This window comes from Lynx rufus, unplaced genomic scaffold, assembly GCF_022079265.1.
Source record: "Lynx rufus isolate CCGP_SWC_20201006 ecotype Redwood Valley unplaced genomic scaffold, mLynRuf1.p SCAF_6, whole genome shotgun sequence".
In the NCBI taxonomy this organism is placed as follows: Eukaryota; Metazoa; Chordata; class Mammalia; order Carnivora; family Felidae; genus Lynx; species Lynx rufus.
The window spans coordinates 120,888,072-120,915,321 of record NW_025814878.1 but is presented as its reverse complement, the minus strand read 5'-3'; the positions used below and the strand labels follow the sequence as shown (position 1 = coordinate 120,915,321).

General features: G+C 42.5%; 1 protein-coding gene across 1 annotated transcript in view; it reads left to right on the top strand.

The window, feature by feature from the left end:
- The window catches only part of SERPINB6 (serpin family B member 6), a 47,308-nt gene extending 21,418 nt beyond the window's left edge, over positions 1–25,890 (top strand). The window contains exons 2-7 of the mRNA XM_047102824.1: positions 12,616–12,790; positions 15,862–16,008; positions 19,344–19,461; positions 20,489–20,631; positions 25,008–25,163; positions 25,347–25,890. Of these exons, the coding sequence (XP_046958780.1) occupies positions 12,616–12,790; positions 15,862–16,008; positions 19,344–19,461; positions 20,489–20,631; positions 25,008–25,163; positions 25,347–25,751 (1,144 nt within the window). The 3' untranslated portion in view covers positions 25,752–25,890. The remainder of the gene's footprint in view (positions 1–12,615; positions 12,791–15,861; positions 16,009–19,343; positions 19,462–20,488; positions 20,632–25,007; positions 25,164–25,346) is intronic.
- Positions 25,891–27,250: the final 1,360 nt, after the last annotated feature.

The window sequence follows — 27,250 nt, the reverse complement described above, 5'->3', positions numbered from 1 at the left end:
CCCCCATGGCCTTCTGTTAAGTTTCTCAGGATCCACATATGAGTGAAAACATATGGTATCTGTCTTTCTCTGCCTTATTTCACTTAGCATAATACTCTCCAGTTCCATCCAATGTCCATAATATTTTTTACGGTTTTATTGAGAAATCATTGACATATATCACTGTGTAAGTTTAAGGTATACAGCATGATGGTTTGATATACATATTTTGTGGAATTATTACCACAATGGGTTCAGCTAACATTCATCTTCTCATACAGATGTGATAAGAAAAAAAGAGTAAAGGGAAAAAAATTCTCCTTGTGGTGGTAACTCTTAAGACTTACCCCTTTAACTATCTTTTAACTACCTTCTGACATAGCTAATGGCAATATTAGTTTACAAGCATCATGTTGTACATTACATCCGTGATACTTATGTATCCTGTATTTGGAAGTTTCTACCTTTTGACCACCTTCCTCCAGTTTCCTCTCCCTTCAACTCCCACCTCTGGTAACAAGTCTAAACTCTTTCTTATGAGTTTGTTTTGTGTTATTCCACATATCAGTGACATCATACAGTATTTGTTTTTCCTCTGTCTGAGTTATTTCACATAGCATAATGCCTTCAAGGTCCATCCATGTTGTTGCAAATGGTAGGATTTCCTTGTTTTTTTTTAATGGCTGAATATTATTCCATTGCATAACTGTACTGTGTATATATATATACATATATTATATATATATATATATATATATATATATTATATATATATATCACAACTTCTTTACTGATCCACAGATGGACACTTAGGTTGTTTCCATGTCTTGGTTATTTCAAATAATGCTGCAGTGGACATGGGAGTTCAGATTATCTTTTCCAGTTAGTATTTTTGTTTCCTTTGAATGTAGTCCCAGAAGTGGATTTGTTGGATCATATGGTAGATCTATTTTTAATTTTCTGAGGGTCCTCCATACTGTTTTCCATAGTGGCTATACCAATCTCAATAGCAGTGCACAAGAGTCCCGTTTTTCTCCACATGCATACTAGAATTTGTCATCTTTTGTCTTTTTTGATGATGGCCATTCTAACAGGCATGAGGTGATATCTTATTGTGATTTTAAATTGTATTTCCCTGATGATTAGTGATGTTGAGCATCTTTTCATGTACTTGTTAATCCTTCCTATATCTTCTTTGGGGAAATGTCTATTTTCAGGTCTGTTGGCCATTTTTTAATTGCTTTTTTTTTTTGCTGTTGAGTTGAATAAGTTCTTTATATGTTTGGCTATTAACCCCTTATCAGATAATACAATTTGCAAATATTTTTCCCACTTCCTAGGTTGTCTTTTCACATTGTTGATGGTTTCTTCTGCTGTGCAGAAGCTTTTAGTTTGATGTATTCCCCACTTGTTTATTTTTGATTATGTTGCCTGTGTTTTAGGTGTTATATCCAAAAACTCATTACCAAGACTCATGTCAAGGAGCTTTGTTTCTATGTTTTCTTCTATGAGTTTCATGGTTTCTGGTCCTACATTTAAGTTTTTTTTATTCATTTTGCATTAATTTTTGTGAGTGGTATAAGATATGAGTCCAATTTCCTTTTTTTTTTTTAATATGTGAATATCCAATTATCCCAGCACTATTTATTGAAAAGACTGTCTTTTCTCCACTGAGTATTCTTGGCTCCCTTGTCAACTCTTAGGTGACTGTATATGCTTGGGTTTATTTCTGGGCTCTTGATTCTGTTCCATTGGTCTATTGCCAGTTTTTATGCCAGTACCATACTATTTTGCTGACTATAGCTTTATAGTATAGCTTGAAAGCAGGAAGTGTGATACCTCCTGCTTTGTTCTTCCTAAGGATCTCTTTGTCTATTCAGGATCTTCTGTGGTTCCATATAAATTTAGGAGTGTTTTTTCTACCTCTATAAAAAATACTCTCAGGATCTTGATAGGGATTGCCTTGAATCTACAGATGGCATTTAGTAGCATTGACATTTTAACAATATTAATTCTTCCAATCCGTGAACATGGGATAGCTTTCCATTAATTTGTGTCTTTGTCAATTTTTTTCATCAACATCTTAATGATTTTCAGCCCAGATATCTTTCATCTCCTTAGTTAAATTTATTCCTAAGTATTTTATTACTTCTAATGCTATTATAAATGATACCTATTTGTTTTTTTCCAACAATTTTGTTGTTAGTGTATAGAAATGCTATTGATTTGTGCATGTTAATTTTGTGTTCTGCAACTTTATAGAATTCGTTGATTAGATGTAACAGTTTTTGGTTGAGTCTATAACATTTTCTATATGTAGAATCATGCTTGCAAATAGAGACAGTTTTACTTTTTCCTTTTGAATTCTGATAACCTTTTATTTCTTTTTCTTGACTGATTGCTCTAGTTAGGACTTCCAGTACTATACTGGAGTGGTGAGAGTGGGCAGCCTTGTCTTGTTACTGATTTTAGGGAAGAGCTTTCATCCTTCCACTGTTTAGTATGATGTTAGCTGTGGGCTTGTCATATATGACCTTTGTTATGTTGTGATATGTTACTTCTATGCCTAATTTGTTAAGAGCTTTTACCATAAAAGATGATCTTATGGTTCTTTTCTTTCATTCTGTCAATGTGTTGTATCACATTGATTGATTTGTGTATGTTGAACCATCCTTGCATCCCAAGGATAAACCCAAGTGATCATGGTGAATGATCATTTTATTTATTTATTTATTTATTTATTTATTTATTTATTTATTATTTTTAAAAATTTATTTATTTTTAATTTACATCCAAGTTAGCATATAGTACAACAATGATTTCAGGAGTAGATTCCTTAATGCCCCTTACTCATTTAGCCCATTCCCCCATCACAACTCCTCCAGCAACCTTCTGTTCTCTGTATTTAAGAGTTTCTTGTGTTTTGTCCCCCTCTCTGTTTGTTTTTTTTTTTTAATTTTTTTTTTCAACATTTATTTATTTTTGGGACAGAGAGAGACAGAGCATGAACGGGGGAGGGGCAGAGAGAGAGGGAGACACAGAATCGGAAACAGGCTCCAGGCTCTGAGCCATCAGCCCAGAGCCTGACACGGGGCTCGAACTCCCGGACCGCGAGATCGTGACCTGGCTGAAGTTGGACGCTTAACGGACTGCGCCACCCAGGCGCCCCCCCCTCTGTTTTTATATTATTTTTGCTTCCCTTTCCTTATGTTTATCTGTTTTGTATCTTAAATTTCTCATATGAGAGAAGTTATATGACATTTGTCTTTCTCTGACTAATTTCACTTAGCATAATACCCTCTATTTCCATTCACATAGTTGCAAATGGCAAGATTTAGTTCTTTTTGATTGCCAAGTAATTCTCCATTGTATGTATATATATATGTGTGTGTGTGTGTGTGTGTGTGTGTGTGTGTGTGTGTGTATATATATATATATATATATATATATATATATATATACATACTGCATCTTCTTTATCCATTCATCTGTCAATGGACATTTGGGCTCTTTCCTTACTTTGGCTATTGTCGATAGCACTGCTGTAAATATTGGAGTGCATGTGCCCCTTTGAAACAGCACACCTGTATCCCTTGGATAAATACCTAGTAATGAAATTTCTGGGTCGTAGGGTAGTTCTATTTTTAATTTCTTGAGGAACCTCCACACTGTTTTCCAGAGTGGCTGCACCAGTTTGCCTTCCCACCATCAATGCAAAAGAGATCCTCTTTCTCCGCATCCTTGCCAACACGTGTTGTTGCCTGAGTTGTTAATTTAGCCACTCTGACAGGTGTGAGGTGGTATGTCATTGTGGTTTTGATTTGTATTTCCCTGATGATGAGTGATGTTGAGCATTTTCTCATGTGTCGGTTGGCCATCTGGATGTCTTCTTTGGAGAAGTGTCTATTCATGTCTTTTGCCCATTTCTTCATTGGATTATTTGTTTTTTGGGTGTTGAGTTTGATAAGTTCTTTATAGATTTTGGATTCTAACCCTTTATCTGATATGTCATTTGCAGATATCTTCTCCCCTTCCATTGGTTGCTGTTTAGTTTTACTGATTGTTTCCTTCACTGTGCAGAAGCTTTTTATCTTGATGAGGTCCCAATAGTTCATTTTTGTTTTTGTTTCCCTTGCCTCTGGATATGTTTTGAGTAAGAAGTTGCTGCGGCTGAGGTCAAAGAGATTTTTGCCTGCTTTCTCCTCTAGGATTTTGATGGCTTCCTGTCTTACATTTAGGTCTTTTATCCATTTTGAATTTATTTTTGTGTATGGTGTAAGAAAGTGGTCCAGGTTCATTTTTCTGCATGTCGCTGTCCAGTTTTCCCAGCACCATTTGCTGAAGAGACTGTCTTTATTCCATTGGATATTCTTTCCTGCTTTGTCAAAGATTAGTTGGCCATTCATTTGTGGGTCCGTTTCTGGGTTTTCTATTCTGTTTCATTGATGTGAGTGTCAGTTTTTGTGCCAGTGCCATACTGACTTGATGACTACAGTTTTGTAATATAGCTTGAAGTCTGGGATTTTGATGCGTTCAGCTTTGGTTTTCTTTTTCAAGATTGCTTTGGCTATTCTGGGTCTTTTCTGGTTCCATAAAAATTGTAGGATTGTTTGTTCTAGCTCTGTGAAGAATGCTGGTGTTATTTTGATAGGGATTGCTGAATGATCATTTTAATATGCTGCTGAAATCAGTTTGCTAGTATTTTATTAATTTTTGCATCTACATTTGTCAAAGATGTTGGCCTATAGTTGTCTTCCCTAATAGTAGGGAAAGCCTTTTCTGGTTTTGGTATCAGGATAATGCTGGCCTTATTAAATGAATTTGGGAGTGTTCTCTTCTGAGTTTGAGAAGGATTGGTATTAATTCTTTAAATGTTTGGTAAAATTCACCAGTGAAGCCTTATGGTTCTGGCCTTTTCTTTGTTGAGAGATTTTTGATTACTAATTCAAGTAATTGGTCTATTCAGGTTTTTCTATTTCTTCCTGATTCAGGTTTTGTAAGTTTTATGTTTCTAAGAATTTTTCCATTTCTGCTAGGTTGTCCAGTTTATTGGTATATAGTTATTCATAGTAACCTCTTATGATCCTTTGAATTTCCTTTTTAAATTTTTAAAAAAATTTTTTAAATTTATTTTTGAGAGAGAGAGAGATAGCATGAGCAGGGGAGGGACACAGAGAGAGGGAGGCACAGAATCCAAAGACAGGCTCCAGGCTCTGAGCTTTTAGCTCAGAGCCTGATGCATTTAGCGTTTAGCCCTTTAGCATTTCTTGTAAGTCAGATCTGGTGGTAATGAAATGTCTCAGCTTTTATTTGTGTGAGAAAATCTTTATAGCTTCTTTGTTTCTGAAGGAGAGCTTCATTGGCCATAGAATTGTTGACAGGTTTTGTTTGTTTCTTTGTTTTTCAGTATTTTGAATGTCATTCCATTTTCTCCTGGCCTGAAAAGTTTCTGTTGAGAAATCTGTTCATAGTCTTACAAGGGTTCCCTTAAGGATGTAACTTCTCTATTTTCTCTTGCTGCTCTTAAAAATTCTTTCTTTGTTGACTATTCAATTATGGTTGTTGGTGTAGCCCTTATTCAGGTTCAAGCTATTTGGGGTCCTTTGGGTCTCATGGATGTAGACATCCATTTCTCTCCCCAAGTTTGGGAAGTTTTCAGCCATTATTGCTTTATTTTTTTTTTTATTTAAAATTTTTTTTTCAACATTTATTTATTTTTTTTGGGACAGAGAGAGACAGAGCATGAACGGGGGAGGGGCAGAGAGAGAGGGAGACACAGAATCGGAAACAGGCTCCAGGCTCTGAGCCATCAGCCCAGAGCCTGACACGGGGCTCGAACTCCTGGACCGCGAGATCGTGACCTGGCTGACATCGGACGCTTAACCGACTGCGCCACCCAGGCGCCCCCATTATTGCTTTAAATAAACTCCCTGTCGCTTTATTTCTCTTCTCCCTCTGGAATTCTCATAATGCAAATATTGTTTCTTTTTGTTGTGTCCTATAGTTCCTATGGACTTGCTTCACAGAAAATTTTTGTTTCTCCTAACTTTCAATGTCTAGTCCTCCAGATCACTGATTGTTTTGTCTGCATGAACAAGTCTACCCACTTACTTACTTACTTACTTAATTATTTATTATTCGAGAGAGAGTGCACAAGTTTTGGGAGAGGGGCAGAGGCGGGGAGAGAGAGAGAATCTCAAGCAGGCTCCACACTCAGCATGGAGCCCAATGCAGGGCTCAGTCCCATGACCCCAGGATTGTGATCTGAGCTGAAATCCAAGAGTCAGACACTGACTGAGCCACCCAGGTGCCTCAGGTCAAGTCTACCTTTGAAATTCCTGAATTCTTCAGTTCAGTTGTTGTACTTTCAACTCTAGGATTTCAGTTTTCTGGGGTTTTATGGTGGTTGTTATTTCCTTTCAGACTTCTCATTTTGTTCATGCATTGTTTCCCTAATTTTGTTTAGTTGTGTGTCACCATTTTCTTTTTGTTCACTAAGCTTCCTTAAAAGGATTTTTCTGATTTCTTTTTATGACAGTTTATAGATCTCCATTTATTTTAGGTCAGTTACTGGAGCTTTATTAGTTTCCTTTCATGGTCTCATATTTACCTGATTAATCATGATCTTGATTCCTTATGTTGGTATTTGTGCACTTGATGATGGGGTTCCTCTTCTAGACTTTATAGATTTGTTCTGGGAGACACAGCTCTCCACCAGTAAGCCCAGCTGGGTTTCTGGCTACATCTGCTGCTAATGTTTTGGGGCATGTAGGGCTTACTATTATGGTCTCTTTTGGGGTGAGGCAACTGTTTGAGCTCTGAAGATGGAAATGGTGGGGTACCACTGGCTAAGAACAGTTGGATAGGACTACTGGCTTGGTTCCCTACCTAAGTGAGGCTATAGGCTCAGCAGTTGCTTGCATTTTCTGGTCTGGCTTTGTAGATGGTCAGGACTGGGTACTATATTCAGTAGTAGTTGGGGCTGTGAATTAATAACTACCTGCCTTGGCAGGACAGCCAGCCAGAACCCAGGGACTATACAACTCATTGTTTGGGGGCTGAATCAGGCCAGAGCATGCACTGAGTTCCCTGCTCAGGTGAGGCCACTGGTTTCACTCTGCAGATGGTAGAAGGCACAGGCAGTGCTCTCTGTTCAAGTGCCTGTGTATGTAGGGATGTTTTTCATGTGCTCTGGTTAGGTTCCCTGGTTGGAGAGGCTGAAGGCTATATTCAACAAGTGGGGCTATGAATAAAAATCCCTGTTCCAAGGCAGTGGGAGAAGCAGGTCTAGAGTTGGTAAAACTCTTTGTTGTTGTTGTTTTTTTTTTTTAAAGAGATAGAGAAGGAACAAAGGAGAGAGGGAGAAGGAGGGAGAGAGGGAGGAGAGAGAGAGAATCTTAAGCAGGCTCCACACCCAGTGTGGAGCCTGACACAAGGCAGGGCAGGATCTCATGACTCTGAGATCATGACCCAAGATGAAATCAGGAGTCAGACACTTAATCAGCTGAGCCACCCAGGGGCCCAAAACTCTTTGTTGTCTTAACTCAAGCTGATCCACACCCTAATTTCCCTGCTAAACAGGGCCACTGGCTTTACTCTGTAGATTCTCAGCTCTATCTGCCCTTCTCTTGGCTCAGCACCCCTGGGCTGCACAGCTCCCAGGAGTTGTCTCCAGCCCTTTTATTCAGGTGAGGCCAGAAGACACTCTCCACAGGCAGGTGGGGCTGTGATTCAGCTACCTTGCCTGGGTGGGAGAGGGAAGGCTGCTCCAAGTTAACCTTCAGTTTCCCAAACAGGCTGTCTGGTTGGGAGAGTCCTGGAGTTACCCTCAATCCTCTGTGAATTAATCCCACTGCCTCCGTACCTGGTACTGGCTTTGCTCTGGGGGCAGTCAGCTCTGCCTGCCCACTTCTCAGCTTGAGCACCACTGGGCAGCACAGCTTCCAGGAGTTGTCACCAGGCCTTCTGGTCAGATGGGGCTGGAAGGCACTCTCAGCAGCCATGGGTGGGGCTATGACTCAGCATCTTGCCCAGGCATGGGCAGACTGGGCTCTAGGGCTGGCAGAACTCCTCGTTTGATGATCTGAATCAGGCAGATCTCCACTCTGGTGTGTTCCCTGGTTAGAGTGCATCCCTGACTTAGTTCTACGGATGAGGAAAGCCTCCGGGTGGGATTACTATGTGGACACTGCGGGCATGAACTTGGTCTGCCAAGATCCATGTGCTGGTTGTCGCAAGCCCCTCCCCTCTTCTCCATCATGGATTTCCAGTGGTTGAGCCACGCAGATTCCACTGCAGTCTCTGTAGAGTGAGAGACGCTGAGGCGACCTCTCCATGTGCTGCCGCCCTGTCCTTTATTTTTATTTTTTTAATTGCAAATTATGCTCTGGAAATATTGGCATAGCAATTTATAGGATCATTTACACAGTATAGGAAGGAATACCTATCTTAGTCATTGTTGGAAATTAATGGTTTTTTAACTTTCAAAAATTGTGTTTTAAAAAGATATGTTGAATTTGCTCTCCACCTCTCCTTTTTTTTTTTTTTTTTTTTGGAAGTCTATATGCCTTAGTGATTGAACTCCAGTGCCATGCAGACCTGGTTTCTAGCCTTCACTCTACCATTTGTACAGCCTTGTGATAAAAGAGCAATGGCTCCATTTCTTTGCTTATCAAATGCTGATATTCTCAACCAGCTTTACAAGGTTATAAGAGTCATTTAGGAAAAGTACTAATATAGGTCCCAGTGTGTAGTATATACTCAAAAATGGGTATTTATTTTTTCTGAAGTTAAAACTTTTTTTTTTTAATAATTTTTTTTTCAACGTTTATTTATTTTTGGGACAGAGAGAGACAGAGCATGAACGGGGGAGGGGCAGAGAGAGAGGGAGACACAGAATTGGAAACAGGCTCCAGGCTCCGAGCCATCAGCCCAGAGCCTGACGCGGGGCTCGAACTCAGGGACCGCGAGATCATGACCTGGCTGAAGTCGGACGCTTAACCGACTGCGCCACCCAGGCGCCCCTGAAGTTAAAACTTTTTAATGTAATCACTAGTTATTGTTCCTGTTTGAGGCACAAGGGAACTGTTTCTAACATTTTATCATCGATGATGGCTGATACTCCTTGTCACATTAAGGAAGTATAGGAAGTACCATTTTCTTTTTGTTTTAAGGACATTTATTATGAGTGGGCAATTCAGTTATTTCATGATTAACTTATTTTCTGCTATAAGATTATCCTGCATATCTGGAATAAGCCTACAACCATCATTGATTTCATGTTTCTTTCTTATTTAACAATTTTCATAGGACGTGGATATAACTTTTTTAAATGTTTTATTTATTTTTGAGAGAGAGAGAGCACAAGTGAGCATGAGCAGGGGAAGGGCAGAGAGAGAGGGAGACACAGAATCTGAAGCAGGCTCCAGGCTCCGAGCTGTCAGCACAGAGCCCGATGTGGGGCTTGAACCCACGAATGGTGAGATCACGACCTGAGCTGAAGTCTGCCGCAACCAACTGAGCCACCCAGGCGCCCTGAGTGTGAACATAATTTCATTTTTAACAGCTATCCGTCGTTGTCAGCTGAGAAATGGAATGCTGTTAGACTTCACCTTGGGCTTTGAAGGGTAAACTCCTCTCTGGCTCTTCTTTCTGCATTCATGTTAACAATAGACATCGAAGACGGCAGGGCACACAGATTACCTGGCCCCCTCTTCCTCATGCAGGGAGCAGGAACCAAGTAACACATTCAGAGTCCCAGAGCCGGAACTGAAAACCTCATCTCCCTCCTGACTTGTGCCTTTTCCTCTGAATGTCCTGGCTTGGTTTTTCCAGGGTCAGTGTTTAAAGCCAGAAGACTGAAGCTGCTTTATGTTGAGGAACTACTGCTCTTTGAGCTTTCTCAATTCGCTGAGGGGCTGGGTAGCCAGCATCAGTGGGGGCTGAGCCATCTTGGGGGCCAAGCCAGAGGTGTCCCTGTCCCCAGCTAAGAGGAAGATTTGTGTGGTGGGGGACCCACAGACACCTGCCTGAGTCTTGACATTGGATTGTGTTAGGAATGCTTGGGACTGTGCCTCTTGCCCTGTGGTACGTCCTCGTACCTAATTCTTCATTCTTAAACCTGTTTTCACAGTTGTTTCTCTTAAAATTGAGAAGCAGGCAGCACTTGCTGATGTAAAATCCAAATAAACAATATAATTTTTGCATCAGTTCCATCGAATAGCTACTTTTGTTTCTATTGATGTTCCCAAGGGTCTGCAAAATCTTGAAGTTATTTCTGTATCAACAAAGAATCCATTATTTCAGAAGAATTTTAATAAGGTGTATGTTCTATGTACTTCTCTTAGAAATTAGTAATTTCAGATATGTATGGAAAGTCTGAGCAAACCAGGAGTGCTCAGCACCCCAGCTATTCTCTATAGTGAATAGAGTTTGCAAACAAAATGTTTAAAACAAGGATAGTAAATAAAATTTATCAGGTATGTAAGTTGCAATATTAGTTTCCTGTGGCTCTTGTAGCAGATTCCCGCAAGCTCAGCGCATTTGTTCTCTCATGCTTCCGGAGGCCTCAAGGCTGACAGGCTTCACTGAACAACACCGGGGTTTTGACAGGGTCGTGCTCTCCCCAGAGGCTGTAGCGGGGAGTCTGTCACCACCCCTTTTCCAGCTTCTAGAGATGCAGTTTTTGCATTCCTTGTTTGTCCCCACTTCCTCCAGTTTTCAAGCCAGCATGGTAGCATTTTGCTTCAGTCCCCACATTGCTTTCTTCATCAAATTCCTCTCTGCCTGCCTCTCATAAGGATACGTGTGATTCAATTTAGGGACCACTTGAATAATTCACGATGATCTCCCCACGTCAAGATCTTTCATTTAGGGGTGCCTGGGTGGCTCAGTCAGTTAAGTGTCAGGCTCTTGATTTTGGCTCAGGTCATGTTCTCATGGTTCCTGAGACTGAGCCCTGCATCAGGCTCTGTGCTGACAGTGAGGAGCCTGCTTGGGATTCTCTCTCTCCCTCTCTCTCTCTGTCTGTCCCTCCCTTGCTAGTGCTTTGTCTCTCTCTCTCTCTCTCTCTCTCAAAATAAACATGAAAAAAAAATCCTTTCTATAATCACATCTACAAAGTCTCTTTTGCTGTGTAAGGGAATATTCTCATGTTCCAAGGGTTAGTATGGGCATATCTTTGCTGCCCATATGCAGCCAACCACTGTAGTTATAATCATAAAGCCATCCTCGGGGAAGAATGGTTAACTCCTCATTCTCTTCACGGGGTCTTTCTGTTAGATGCCTCCTTCCCTTTCCCTTCTACACCATGAAGATGTCCTCTCTTGCCTCTCCCTTTCCTTGTTCTGTAGATTCCCCCCCATAGCTCAAATGAGTCATTTCCTCAATCTGGGGAAACGTAGTTTGTAAACTTCTGTAAGTGATATCAGAGCAGGCAGGTGCTGCTTTCCCCAGAATCTGCTCCCCACCAGCCTGTTCTGCTGCATCTACAGCTGACTGACTGCTCGGACCCCTTGCTGCCTCTTGCCTTCTCTCCTGACCCCTCTGTGCTGTACTTCAGGCTCTTCCTGAAGTGGGGATATCTAGAGGAGCAGTGGAAAGACAATTTGCTGGCCCTGAGTTCAGCCTTAGCTATTCAGTTCCTTAGCCTGGAAACATCACTTCACTTCTGTGAACTTCAGATCCCCCATGGCAAAGGGGGAGTCAATAATAGGTCTTTCTAAAGACCTACTGTGCTTTAACCTGCTTGAAGACTCTCACATCCACCCTATCCCTGACTGCCCAGAACTATTCCTCCTCTGGACCCTGCCTAAGCCACCAGGGATGTGGCCACATGCCCTACATGCCCAATATGTGCTGTCTGACCCCTGACCTCTGAAGCCTGTAACCAGAGGCGGCCATGGGCAGGCACCTGCTATCCAGTGCCCTTGTCCAGAACAAAGGGCAAGAAGGCCTGGGCCTGTGGGCAGTAACAGATCTGGGGAACGTGGCCCTGGGTTTGGACTTTGACACAAGCACAGGTTTCATAGAAGGAGAATTGAAGGTCAAAATTCCTTGTTTTTAAGGCATTTGTATGACTTCGTATGTGGTTTGATTTATCTCTTATCTTCAGGCCACAGGCTACCCTAAAATTGGGTTCCTCTTTCCCACATGATAAAAGCATTCAACCATATTTTTTTTGTGTGTGTAACCTTGTGGTTGGATTTATCATTTGAATGGTTTTTAAATTATAAAACAACACATATAAGCCCCACATCATGCCAAACAATACAGAAATAGAAGCAAAAGCCAATTAAGTCCTTTCTTGGTCCCACCCCCAGGAAGTAACTCAGGTAAGCTGTCAAGTGTGCAACCTTCCACGCTTTCTCTGTGCTCACAGATAAGTGCACGTAGCAGTCCCCTGCTCCCCCCCACAAAACAGGATTGTATTATTAATATCATTGTTTGTTTGTTTGTTTTTTCATGTAATATTAGAAACATGCAAAATAATTTTGAGGGCCCCCAAAAGAAATAGAGTTTTGTGTAGGTACCCATTTGCCCACTGAACCAAAACGGTAACTATTAATAACAGAGTGAAATACAGTCAGCATGTAAGCCTGTACTTATGTGATACTGATTTTAAATCTGTTGTTTCAGGCTCACCATCATGGATACTCTTTCAGAAGCAAACGGCACCTTTGCCTTAAGTCTGCTGAAAAAGCTGGGTGAAGACAACTCGAAAAATGTGTTTTTCTCGCCCATGAGCATCTCTTCTGCCCTGTCCATGGTCTTCATGGGTGCCAAGGGAAACACTGCAGCCCAGATGGCCCAGGTATGTACCTGAAGCTACTTCTGGGCAACCATAAATGCCATTAATTTGTCAGTTGGGCTGGTCCTCCACTTTCACATCCAGGATTTGCTCTTGACAGATCCCTCTGCTGGTGTTGCAGGATGGGGACAGAGAGTTAGCCCTGCGCGAGTGGGCACCCCGGAATGGGTGTCTCAGATCTGTTGGGGAGGAAGTGGTGTGCTCCATTTAGAAGAATGAGTGATCTCACTACCCCTGATGATAGTTTATACATGAGTTTGAGTTTTTGAGTAGGGGTAAAGTCACAAGGTTCAAGTTGAGTTCTGTGATATATTTTGGATATTGTCACTTGCTTTTCAATTATTAGAAATTAAAAAAAAATTTTAATGTTTATTTTTGAGAGAGAGAGAGAGAGACAAAGTGTGAGTGGGGGAGGGGCAGAGAGAGAGGGAGACACAGACTCCAAAGCAGGCTCCAGGCTCTGAGCTTCCAGCACAGAGCCTGATGCAGGACTAGAACCTACAAACTGTGAGATCATGACCTTAGCCGAAGTCGGACACTTAACCGACTAAGCCACCCAGGCACCCCAATTATTAGAAATTTTTGTTTTAATTTTCTCATTTAAGTGTAAAACCTTCTTAGAGTGGCACTTATCAGCCAAAAATGTTTTCAGTAGTATTTCAGTTGTTTCTTATTGAGTAACAGCACCGTAAAACTTAGTGGCTTAAGATGATAATTACTGTTATAGGATTCTGAATGTGTTGGGTGATGCCTCCACTCCACTCGGTCCCAGCTGGGTCACTGGTGTGGGGTCTTGGGCCTCTTCCATGTGGCTTCTTCCTCCATGTGCTGTCTCCTCCCTTCGGCTTCTACGTGGTGTCTCCTTGACAGGGTAGCCTGGGCATCCTTACAGGACAGTACCCAGCTTCCAAGAAGAACAGCTTAAATGTACAAATGCTTATCAAGCCTCTGGTACGTCATGTTTGCTAACGTGCTGTTGGCTGACACCAGTCAGGTGGCCAAGTCCAAAGTCAGCCAAAGAGGGGCTGTATAGCGATGTGAATACTGAAGGCATTAACTCATTGGGTTACTGATGACTGCCGTGGTCTGCCCTTTGGCCCCTAGTGATTCCCAGTCCTCCACAGGTAAGGTACACTTACCCCCTTCCCAAGACCCCAGAGGGTCCAGTCTTGGGCTTGAAGTCCAGGAGGAGCAGGGCTATGAGGTTGTTTAGTATGGTTCCTGGGTGCAGAGTTTTGTGACATTCTCTTCAAAAATGGCAGGGGGATGTCTGAGTCTGCTAGTGGTGCTATAACAAGGTACCACAGATTGAGGGGCCTAAAGAACAGAAGTGTATTTCCTCACCGTTCTGGAGCCTGGAAGTGTGAGATCGAGATGTCGGCAGAGTTTTTCCTCTAAACAGTTGGGTTTCTATGTGTCAATTTATAATTGACATAGTGATATAAATGATAATATGCACAAACCTGTTTGAGGCAGGACTCTGTGTTGGCCTGGGATGAGAGTACTGGCTGACAATGTCCTTAAGATGCTCAGAAGCCCCTTTGTCTAGCTGAGTGGGTCTGTGAGGCACTTAGTCTGCCTTCATCTTTCTCAGGTTTTAATAAAGTAGAACTTGATCCTGCCTTGAAGCCCATACCTTGGACTTGATCTTTGTTCTGAGGCCATTTCTCACATTTAGAATCATTTGCCAGCTGGAGAGGCTGGGAATAAGAAACCTTTTAATTTTCTACTCACCAAGTCTTAGGTTGGAAAATTTTCCTTTAAATTCTGCTTGAAAATGAAATAATTCCTAGGGGAGCCTAGGTGGCTCAGTCGGTTAAGCCTCTGACTTCAGCTCAGGTCATGATCTTGCATTTTGGGAGTTTGAGCCCCGTGTCGGGCTCTGTGCTAACAGCTCAGAGCCTGGAGTCTGCTTCGGATTCTGTGTCTCCTTTTCTCTCTGCCCCTCCGCTGCACACTCTCTGTCTCTCTTTCCCTCTCAAAAATAAAATAAACATTAAAAAAATAAAAAAAAAAGAAAATGAAACAATTCCTTCTTTACTTCTTCTTTCCCTTCCTGTACTCTATCCTAGGCAGCTACAAGCCCCATTCCTTCTGGACATCTACTTAGACAGATACCTGGTTTGTTGGGGAAACGCCCAACCTTCCTCGCCACTGCAGGTTACAGTCTCTTCTGCTGGGACATGCCAGGAGCCCCTTTTCTCCAGCCACTGCTAGTGATTTCTTCAGTGGCTTTCTAGCCTCTGCTTACCATCTCCTCACTCTCCTTCCTCCCGGCCTTTGCCAGCTGCCTGGGCCCAAAGCTGCTGCCATGTTTTGGATGTTGTCAGGGCAGAAGTCCATGTCTGGATTGCTGCATGAACTTCTATGGCTACAAAACAAATTGTCCAAGACTTAGTGGTTGGAAATAGCAAAGGCTGATTATTTCTCAGATTCTGTGGTCTGACCCACATGGTGTCAGCTGGGATCACGCATGATCTAGGAAGGCCTCTATCATGTGTCTGGGGCCTCCATTCTCCTATAGGTAGTTCCCCCATGTGGTGTCAGCTCTCCAGGACTTTCCATGTGGCCTCTAGCGGGATACCCCGGGCTTCCTCACATCATGGTGGCTGGGGTATGAGAGATTAAATATGGAGCTGCCAGACCTTGTAAGGCCCCGGCCTGGAATAGTGTCCCTTCTGCATTCTAGTGGCCAGACCCCATCACAGCACCAGCCAGACCCAAGGATGGATGGGAGAGGCCAGACCTTTCAGTATGAGGAGCGGCCTGTGTTTGCAGAGATGGGAGGCCTGTTGGCAGCCTTATTTGCAGCCCTATAGAGCACATAGAATACGGTGTGTGAAGGGGCACTGCCACTGATGCCAGTGCGGGCAGTGCCCTGACTCCTTGCAGAAAGTGCTGGAGGATGGCAAACTGGGTGGCTTTCGAGCTGCTTTTTGTCTTCAACTGGATGCATCTTCTTTTAAGCTCTAGTTAGGATCTGTACAGTTCTTAGGTGGAGTTTGGTGTTGTATCCATTTCCTGCAGTCAAGGCACACTTAAGTTAGGTATTTGTATTCTGTTTTTCATTTCAGACACTTTCTTTAAGTAAGAGCAGCGGAGGAGGTGATGTCCACCAGGGGTTCCAGTCGCTTCTTACTGAAATCAACAGGACTGATGCACGGTACTTGCTTAGAACTGCCAACAGGCTCTTTGGAGAGAAGTCTTATGATTTCCTCTCAGTAAGTCATACTTGCTGTTTTTGACTAAGAAAGTAAAGACACTGGGGTAGTGGGGAGGAGGGGTCACGCAGTATAGCAGAAAGCCTGTGGGTTATGAATTCATACAGGTGCACATGAACTCAGGTCTCCACTTACTAACTTCATGCATTCCCTTGAACCCTGTTTCAGTTTTAATCTTCTGTAAAATGAGCCTTATAACAAATAATGTCCAGATTTTTGTGAGGCTTCGATGAGACAATTACAAAAGAACTAACATGGAACAAACACAATTCAAAGTGAATTGGCTGAAACAAAGAAGTGATCAAAATGAGTATTTCTAATCATTGTTTTCTACATATCAATAATTTTTTATGCATTATGATACTTGTTCAACTTTTTACACATGTAAATATTTCTATTGTTTTTTCCAGTGCAGAATTTTTGTAAAGTTACTTGTCTAATTATACTGGTTCTGTTTATTTATAGTGCTTTAATGCTTTTTATCATTTTTCAAAAACTACTCAAGTAATATGTGAGTATGTGAGTATATGTTTGTTGCATGATGACTATATTCTTGTTACATAAAAATGCAAATAAAGCACTCAAAGCAAGAGTCCTCACACCCACTTCCACACCTCATCATTCCCCTCCCCGGTGTAAGCTTTCATAGATCTGATGTGTATCCCCCGTACATATACAAATCTGTTGTGTGGGTTTTTCTCTACGTCATGTCATTATACCAAAGTATTATTTTGTACTTGTTTCTTTTCACCCAATACTGTGTCTTAAATTCTTTGCATATATGAGGATCTACCTCACTCTGTTTAACTGTTATCTGCTATTCTTAAGTATGGATGTACTGAAACATACTTAGTACGCCATTCCCCCACTGATGGGCATTCAGACAGTGAATGTTAGTGTACGTGACTCCTGTGCCCTATGTACGTGTGTTACTCTAAGATGGATTTGTAGCAGGGAGGAAGGGAGTGAAGCTTTGAAGCTATAGCAAATATTGAAATTGTCCAGAGTACTGTAGCCATTTACATTCTCTCTAGGGGTACCAGCGGAGTGCTCATTTCAACTCTTCATCATCAACACTGCATGTTGTTAACCTCTTAAATTTTTATTATTAAGAGATTGATCATCTTTCCTTATGTTTATTGGAAATTTGTATCTTTTCTGAGAATTTTCTTGGCATACTTTTTATTGGGCTGTCTTTTTCTTACTGATTTATTCTTTTTCTATGTTTGGGATATCAATCTTATTCTATTACATGATTTTTTTTCAGTTTTTAAACTTGCTTCAGACTCACTGTTTTAAAATATTTGGAGTAAAGTAAATGTAGTCAAGCACGAGGTCAAATAATGCTAAGATTTGTTCACTATGGTGTGAATTTTTTACAGCCTGTTTTACTTATTTTTATCAGTCTTAGCTACTTCCTAGGCTGTTGCCTCATCTTTTTATAAGCCTTTGGTATAAAGAAGAAACAAAACTTCCAATAAACACAAAGAATTGGCTGATTTTCTTTAATTTACTTTCTTTTCTGATGGATATTTTTAAGAAATCATTGATGTTTCAAATCTTATTTTGATATTGAAATATAAGATAGAGGGTTTAGGAGTGTTCCTCAATAATTTCTTATCAATTTAGTGTTCCAAGAATCCAATACCAATCACAACTAATAATTAGATATTCTCTCAGTTTGACTAGTCATTGCTTATAAAATAGTAATTTAAATAGCAAACAATTATTTTCAAGTGTGTTTAAAAGTTATAGAAATTGAAACAAACATATGAACACAGGGGAAAGGAAGGAAAAATAAGATACAAACATAGAGGGAGACAAACCATAACAGACTCTTAAATACAGAGAACAAACTGAGGATTGCTGGAGGGGTGTGGGAGGGGGGATGGGCTAAATGGGTGATGGGCATTAAGGAGAGCACTTGTTGGGAGGGGCACTGGATGTTATATATAAGTGATGAATCTCTCAATTCTATTCCTGAAATCATGATTACGCCATATGTTAACTAACTTGGATTTAAATAAATAAAAAGTTGTAGAAATCACCCAAGGATCAATACACGAGTGCCCAGTTTGCCTCCAGACTATTTTCTTAGATTGAGAGACTGAAAACATTTTCAAAGGCATTGAGCAACAGCAGAGCAGCAAAGTGGGGGGAGCACAAAGTATCTGAGGACTAAGTAAAATGATATACCTAGATCACTTAGTGCAGTGTCTGCGACATGCTGAGATTTCGTAAAACAGCATTGATGATAAGAATTCATCTGGTCCTCGGATGGATGCCGAATCCTCATTTACAGGGAAAGGCAAGGAAGCTTAGAGAAACAAAGTGACTTTTTAAAGGCCACGCAGCTAATAAGTTGCAGGACTTGTGTTTGTAGCTACATTACTGTGCCACGTGACCTCTCTGACACTATATCAAAGGAGCAATGTGAAATCCTGTAATAGAAAAACAGTCCTGAAAAGGGAAATTAAATATTTAGCTGTAAGCTGGTCAAAAGAAGGATTGGGAAACCATTCCATAGCATGCTTTCCACACATTAGTTATTTCACTCCATTTACTCTCTATCAGATTTTCTGCTTTTATATGGCATAAAGTATGTGTTCACTAATGTCATCATCATTTAATAGACTTTGTTAACATGATACAGTTTATACTTTTTTTTGAGAGCTGCTCATTCTCTAAAACTGAGCCATCCAAAATGGTAGCCACTAGACACATGTAGCTATTTAAATTTCAGTGTAAATAATTAAAATTACAGTTCAGTATTCAGTTCCTCAGTGGCACTGCCAATATTCCAAGCATTCAATAGCAGCACGTGGCACTGTTTTGGGCAGTGCAGATTTGGAACATTGCCCTCATCACAGAACGTTGTAGTGGGAGGGGTGGTGTAGAATCATACACTTTCCACCATTGTATGGAACAGCAGGCCCTTGTTTCCAGTCCATTGTTCTGAAATGCACAGGCAGCTGTGGCTCTTGCTGTGGGCAGGACTCACAGAGCAAACGCAGCGGCTTGTCAGGAACGACACTCTGTAGTAGCTGCGTCTCCGTGTCTTTGTACTTACCTCACTGATGTGCAGTTAATCCCTCAAAGAATCCGGTAGTTATTGATATTTGATGTTCAGACAACTGTTTTACTTGGTTTAGAAGCTAAGTTTAAACGTAGCTGAAAAACGAGAAATTGGATTTTCAGTTAATTCCTCGTATTTATTTGTACGTTACGTATGTAAATCAAAATTACCTACATTCTGATTTGGTGCAGTGAAGAAGTAAGCTGTAAGTGTTGATTATTTCTGCAGCCATGTGATGATGTTGCTCTGTTTCTCCTAGTCTTTCAAAGACTCCTGCCGTAAATTCTACCAGGCAGAGATGGAAGAGCTCGACTTTATCAACGCTACAGAAGAGTCCAGGGAACACATCAACACCTGGGTAGCCGAAAAGACGGAAGGTGAAAATACACCGTTGCTCTATCTTAATAGTAGCTTAGTTGGTCTCACTGTCCTCTTTCACAAGACCATCAAAATGTAAAGAGGAATGATGCTTTTCTCTAAATAACGTAAATTTTTAAAATCTGCTTCTGAAATACTGTCAGTATATGCTGATTTTCTCTAGCTCTTCCCTGTTTTTGTCAATGTGTCTGTGATGTCTCTCAGTACTCGGTACAGCTGTTCCAGAATGATCCACTTTGTTGCCATTGTTGTTGTTAATGTTAATGTACAGTAAAGAAAAAGCCAGATACAGGTCTCATCCTGTATAATTACCGTGCGTTATTGCAGGATCCTTGGTTAGGCCCTTATTCACCTGCAGCTCTTAAACTCTTCTGTGTACCCCTAGCCTCTCACCTTTCTGACTGTCCATTAAATCTTTCTTCAAGGGACCAAGCATTCCCTTCTGTCCAACTTGTGAATTCAGCCTGCACATACTTCTTTGTTCATCTTATGTTTTCTTCAAGGCATGGTATTTTTCTTACCAGGGCTTTTTAAGTTTTTGTTGCTACTGTTGTTATAAGGACCAGAATCCCCTTATGTGGTTATATTTGGGGGACTGTGAACTCCTTTATCTGTGTACCTCACAAGGGAATTGCCCAATCTAAATATTATCCCTGATGAATGCATCAGGAAACTCTTTTTTTTTTTTAATTTAAATTCGAGTTAGTTAACATACAGCGTAATATTAGTTTCAGGTGTACAGTATACTGATTCGACACTTCTGTGCATTCCTCAGTGCTCATCGAGATAAGTGTTCTTTTAATCCCCTTTACCTGTTTCAACTTGTCCCCTGCCCACATCCCACTGGTAACCATCAATTTGTTCTCTATAGTTAAGAGTATGTTGTTTTGGTTTGTCTCTCCCTCTCTTTTTTCCCCTTTGTTCCTTTCTTTTGTTTCTTGGATTCCACATATCAGTGAGATCACATGGTATTTGTCTTTCTCTGACCATCGGGAAATTCATTGATTCTTTAATTCTTCTTTTCAGGTAAAATTACACAGTTGTTATCTCCAGGTTCAGTTGACCCAGTGACGAACCTGATTCTCGTGAATGCCATCTATTTCAAAGGAAACTGGGATAGTCAGTTTAACAAAAGCCAGACCACAGAAAGACCGTTTAAAGTCAGCAAGGTAAATATTTCACATTAACAAAGGAGATTCTTGGAAACAGTCCCTGTGTTCACCCTGGTTTTTAAAACATGCAAGAAAGCTCATCTCAAGTAGCTTGTGGCCTATATGGCCTTCAGCAGTCCAGCATAAGGGCTCCCCATCACGCCTTCCCTTTCTCCTTTGCTGTGTCATCAAAAGTAGCTCTGAACTCAGAGGCTTCCGGTCTGGCTCCCCATGTCACCTGCCATACTGTTGCCAGGTGTTCTGTTTACAGTCACAAATCTGATGTCAGTTGTCAGTCTTAAGGTCTTTTTGGCTTTCTAGAACTTTTGAGATAAAGTTTGGACCAAAATATGTATATAAGGTTCTTTGCAGACCTGGATCCTACCCATTTATCTCCATTTCTCTGTCTTAATTGCCATGAGTACCTATATATTCCTTCCTTTCCAGGAGCATCTGGAAACCTTCCCTAACAGTCCTCCTTCCCCGTGGGGATTTCTGTCCCACTCCTCTCAGTGGCCATAGTGCCCCCTGTGGGTCCTCAGGGTAGCACTGCAGAGGTTGGATACCCAGCACCACCTGAGGAGGGCAGATAGATGGCTGTCTCACAAGTGCCGGGCATGTAGTTGGTACTCAATAAATACTGAACAGATGTCCCATCTGCAGTCTTGTTTGGATGATAAGGATAACAAACACTAATTTTTGTTTAAAAACAAGCAAACAAAAGGACATGTATATAGGATAGACATCAGGTTGAGCTATCCCCACATTTGAAGAGGTTTTTTGTGGTGGCCTTATATCTTTTCTGTCACCGAATCTAGTATATTCTTTCTTTTTAAATTATCTTTAACTGTAGAGATTTTTGCACATACACCTTAAGTAGACAGAAGAGATCAATTACAGCCTGTTCTGGATCACTGACCATGAGTTAGATCTTCTAAGCAGACATGAGCCTGAACTTTCAGTTTCTCAAGAAATGTATTTTCCTTTGAGCTTTATTCTTTAAAGAAAAAAACTTTTTTTTACATTTATTTTTGAGAGACAAAGAGAGCACAATCAGGGGAGGGGCAGAAAGAGAAGGAAACACAGAATCCGAAGCAGGCTCCAAGCTCTGAGCAAGCTCTTAGCACAGAGCCTGATTTGGGGCTTGAACCCATGAACCATGAGATCATGACCTGAGCAAAAGTTGGATGCTCAACCGACTGAGCCATGCAGGTGCTCCTATTCTTTTTTTTTTTTTTTTTAATTTTTTTAATGTTTACTTTTGAAGGAGGGAGGCAGAATACGAGTGGGGGAGGGACAGAGAGAGAAGGAGACACAGAATCCCAAGCAGGCTCCAGGTTCCAGGCGCCAAGCTGTCAGCACAGAGCCCGACACAGGGCTCGAACCCATGAGCTGTGACATCAGGATCTGAGCTGAAGTCAGATGCTTAACTGACTGAGTCACCCAGCTGCCCCCCTTTGAGCTTTATTCTGAAATGAGTTGCCCTGTTTTCACCTGGGGAAATTATTTCTTTCCTTGAAATTAATCTTTTTTTTTTTTTCAATGTTTATTTATTTTTGGGACAGAGACAGAGCATGAACGGGGGAGGGGCAGAGAGAGAGGGAGACACAGAATTGGAAATAGGCTCCAGGCTCTGAGCCATCAGCCCAGAGCCCGACGCGGGGCTCGAACTCACGGACCGCGAGATCGTGACCTGGCTGAAGTCGGACGCTTAACCGACTGCACCACCCAGGCGCCCCGAAATTAATCTTTAATAAGATGTATATTAGGACTTGATTCATGGAAAGTTCATGTCCCCTAGCAGAGACCTGCAGGTGGGCAGGGAGTAGGGCTGCTGGGGTACCGGGGTGGCAGGCGCTCCCAGGGAACCAACTGTCTCTCTTCCTGCTCTGCTATGCTTAGCACGTGGCCCTTTTTCAGGGTCACCGTCATGGTATCTGTCATCCAGGCAGGAGGAAGGGAAAGGACAAAAGGCAGAGCAAAGCCTCCTTCAGGGTTCTGACATTCAGAAAGTCAAACCTGTCTTCTGTATCTCATGGGCCAGAGTTAGGTCTTCTGTCAGGTGTGGCTTCTGCCATAGCTGGGGGGAGGTGAAGACTTCTGTCTTGCTTCCTCATCTCCCCAGTGGAGAAAGACAGAAGGAGGGTAGTAGGTGTTGAGTGCACAGGCCTTTGGGGGGGTGGAGGTCGTTGTGCCTGAAAGTGAACAGATTTTAGTTCATCTGGATTTTTTTTTTTTTTATTTATTTTTTTATTTTTTTCAACGTTTATTTATTTTTGGGACAGAGAGAGACAGAGCATGAACGGGGGAGGGGCAGAGAGAGAGGGAGACACAGAATCGGAAACAGGCTCCAGGCTCTGAGCCGTCAGCCCAGAGCCCGACGCGGGGCTCGAACTCACGGACCGCGAGATCGTGACCTGGCTGAAGTCGGACGCTTAACCGACTGCGCCACCCAGGCGCCCCAGTTCATCTGGATTTTTAAAATGCCTTTATTTCTAAATAAGATTAAATTTATATACACAGTTGTGTATTTAATGAATCATTCCCTTTCTGAGATTGGATCCTTTTATATTCTAAGACTAGGGGCTTTGATCCCTGGATGGGTAGAAGGAGAAATTGCCTCAGGCAAGGCTTGGCAAACCGCATGCACCCTGAGGTCAAAGCCAGCCCACCACTTTTTTTTTTTTTTTTAATAAAGTTTTAATGGAACACAGGCACATCTATTTGTTTAGGTATTTCATGCTACAACTGTAGAGTTGAGCAGTTGGGACAGAAACTGTATGGTCCATAAAGCTGAAAATATTTACTACCTGGCCTGTTATAGAACAAGTGTGCTGATAACTGGCCGAGGACTGAATGAGGAACGAGAAACGAGGGGGCAGGTGTGGCTGAGGCCAGTTCAGGCGAGCCTTTGAGAGGCACCAATGGAAGGCGGTAACAGAAGTTTCTTCCATCTAATACAGAATAATGTGCTGCCCCAGAGAACTGGGGACTGCAGCTTGGGGCCAGACAGATTCACAGCAGCTGTAGGTCTTACACTGCACATGAATCAGGAGCGGAGGAGGGCTGTTGGCTGAGATGTGGTTGCTGTCCTTGGGTCTTTCTTACTGCCTGGCTGGGGATGCACTGGTGGCAAATGCATTTTTTTCCTAGTAAGATGTGTTCATTTTGCCTGGTCCTTTCAGTTTTCCTGTCCTTTAGTTGTTTATCCATTTATTCAGCAGATGTTGGTTTGAGACCAGGCTTCGTGCAAGGTACTATCACAGTGTGTACAAAACCAGTGACTCATCCCTCCCATGAAGATTAGGTCTTTCTGGGGGTGAGACAGCATAAATAAGAAAAGAAGAGTGTATGAGATAGTGGTAGTGATCCAGAGACAGACACAGAGGAGGGACACAGGTTGTGGATGGGGGTACGGTTTCAGGTGGGCTCTCCAGGTTTTGGGGTCGAACTTGTTGGGATTGACCATGGAACCATCAAGGGGCAAAGGGAGATGGGAGCACAGGGCATGCGGGACAAGCTCTTGTCAGAATTACAGGTCTTTTTAAGGACTTGAGCTTTTTTACTCCCTGGGAGTAGAGGGGGAGCTGCAGAAAGGTGTGATCTCATTTATGTTAATATTTTAAAAGCAGAGCCTATATGATTTGTTAATGAGTCCATTGTGCGGTGAAAGACAGGAGTCAGGGGTACTCCTTAGTTTTTGACAATGGGATGAGTGGCATTGCCATCACTTGAGATGAAGAAAATTGTAGGTAGAGCAGACCTGGAAGGGAATATGAAGAGCCCAGTGTGACATATGACATTGGAGGTTTCTTTAATGTACAAATGCAGGTCCCAAGTAAGCAGTAAGATGTTTGGGAGTGTAATATATGTGGAGTACATGGGAGAAGTCCCAGCTAGAAATCTAAGTTGGGGGATTCTGTTTAAAGTCACAGGATTGGGGCACCTGGGTGGCTCAGTCAGTTAAGCGGCCAACTTTGGCTCAGGTCACGATCTCGCGGTCCGTGAGTTCGAGCTCCGCATTGGGCTCTGGGCTGATGGCTCAGAGCCTGGAGCCTGCTTCCGATTCTGTGTCTCCCTCTCTCTCTGCCCCTCCCCCGTTCATGCTCTGTCTCTCTCTGTCTCAAAAATAAATAAAAAACGTTAAAAAAAAATTATAAAGTCACAGGATTGAGGTCACCAGGAGACAAGCAATGTAAGGACTGAGCCCTGAGTACCCCAGGGTTTGGAGGCTGAGGCAATGAAGATGGGCTGGCAAAAGAGGGGGCTGAGGTGGTATTCTGGAAACCAAGGAAGTAAGTGTTTGTAGAACCCAGGCTGGCCAGTTCTGTCGATTTGTCCAATGTGTCCACTGGGTCTTATTTCAACTTAACATTTATCTGTTTCCATTTTAGAATGAGGAGAAACCTGTGCAAATGATGTTTAAAAAATCCACCTTTAAAATAACCTATATTGGAGAAATATTCACCCAAATTCTGGTGCTTCCCTATGTGGGTAAAGAGCTGAATATGATCATCATGCTTCCAGATGAAAACATCGATTTGAAAACGGTAACAAATGCTGAGCAATAATCATGCTATGATGGCAAGGGGATCGTGTGAACAGTTTCTAAAGCTATTGTCACTTCCTGTTACTGTTGTCTTGCCCCGCAAAGCCCAGAGCATTCACATCCCAGCAGATAGTTCTGTTGGGCAGCACGGGTCTGGATCTAAAAATCTTCAACTCTCTTCTAGGTGGAGAAAGAAATCACTTATGAGAAATTCACAGAATGGACGAGGCCAGACATGCTGGATGAAGAAGAGGTGGAAGTGTTCCTCCCTAGATTCAAACTGGAGGAGAATTACAACATGGAGAACGTCCTTTGCACGCTGGGCATGACCGATGCCTTCGAGCAGGCCAAGGCAGACTTTTCTGGAATGTCGTCCAGGAAAGACCTGTATCTGTCCAGGGTGGTGCACAAGTCCTTTGTGGAGGTCAACGAGGAAGGCACGGAGGCCGCGGCTGCCACTGCGGCCATCATGATGTTGCGATGTGCAAGAATCATGCCCAGGTTCTGTGCCGACCACCCCTTCCTTTTCTTCATCCAGCACAGCAAAACCAACAGTATCCTGTTCTGTGGCCGATTCTCCTCCCCATAAGGAGATGGTTGGCACTGTTCGTGGTCCTTCTCCTCTCTCCTGCTGACCCACTTTTCCTCTGACACTTCACAATGTGCCTACAATGCAAAGTGACCTTTGGTGACAATCCAAAAATAAAAGGCCCCGTTTTGAAATCCCATGTTCTGGACTCGTGTATGTTCGTGTGTTCATGTGTCTGATGTTCTCTAGGATCCGAAACTGCCATTCAGGAAGGTCTGTGCTCATGTCGGCCGGGCCAGCACTAGCTGCTTAGCAAATCCCCCTGCTCTGAGAGGTCCCATCCATGCTCGTAGCCGCGAGGCCCTCAGGTCTTCACTTGGGCAGAGTGTGGCTCTTTTCCAGGCACAAGAGGGTACCTAGTGCCTCTCTCTTCTCTATTCAGTGGCACTGTTAGTGACACACCCTGTGAGGAGCTGCAGGCCTTGGAGACCCAAAACTTGTTGCAAGCGAGTGTCCCAGAAGTCTGCAGAGAAGCAGGGAGAGCAGTTAACTTAGGAGAGAAAGCAGTCCCATTGGCCACCTGTGTTTCTGCTTTTTTTCTGTGATTGTAGCTTGCAATCCTAGAGATCTGTGGTCGCACACCTGTTCAGATGGCTAACAGCCAGTTTCCCTGAACTTTTTTTTTTAAGTTTTAAATTGTTTTTATTATTTATTTTGAGGGAGAGTTGCAGAGTGTGAGAGGGGGAGGGGTAGTGAGAGAAGGAGATGCAGAATCCAAAGCAGGCTCCAGGTTCCCAGCCCTCAGCACAGAGCCCAGTGTGGGGCTGGAACCCATGAACCATGAGATCATGACCTGAGCCAAAGTCAGACACTCAACCAACTGAGCCACCCAGGCACCTCTCCCTGAACATTTTAAATTGCCACCAGGGGCCGGAGATGATTAGGCAGGTTCTGTTCACAGTGGTGCAGTCTAAGTCCACATCCTGAGTTGTAAATACCAGACAATTTTGTTTTACTGCAAGTATTAGAGACAAGGTGGCTAAGGTTTCTGTGGCCACTTGTGTTACTTGCTAGAAACATGATCACCGTGCTCAGTGACACTGGAACCTATCGACAGGTGAGGTTCAGGTTCAAGTGGGAGGGCTGTGCTGTGTTTTGGGGACACCCTCAAGGACTTCGTCCAGGACCTATCCTGATGCAATCAGAACTTCACTGATGCGATTCGTATTTCCCTTCTGTTGCTGGTCCGCTTTCTCCATTGTACCCAAGCCAACAGCTTAGCCGTGGGGAGAGGCTGGTGATAAGGGAAACAAAGGCAAGAGAAATGTAGCTTAAAATTAAATCTCCTTGCAGCTTGCAGCCGGCTGGTAAACACCTGAAACATACAGAGTGTGACCTTCCTAAAGAAATTCATGCTGCCTTAGTGCCTTAATGTTTATGTTTTATTAAAGTGAAAAGCAACCTTATCTTAGCAGCTAGCCCCTCAAGGTCCTAAAAGCCTTGCTTCAAAATTCCTTAAAAACTTATCTCTATCCCCTCCCCCTACAAACTTAGAAGTA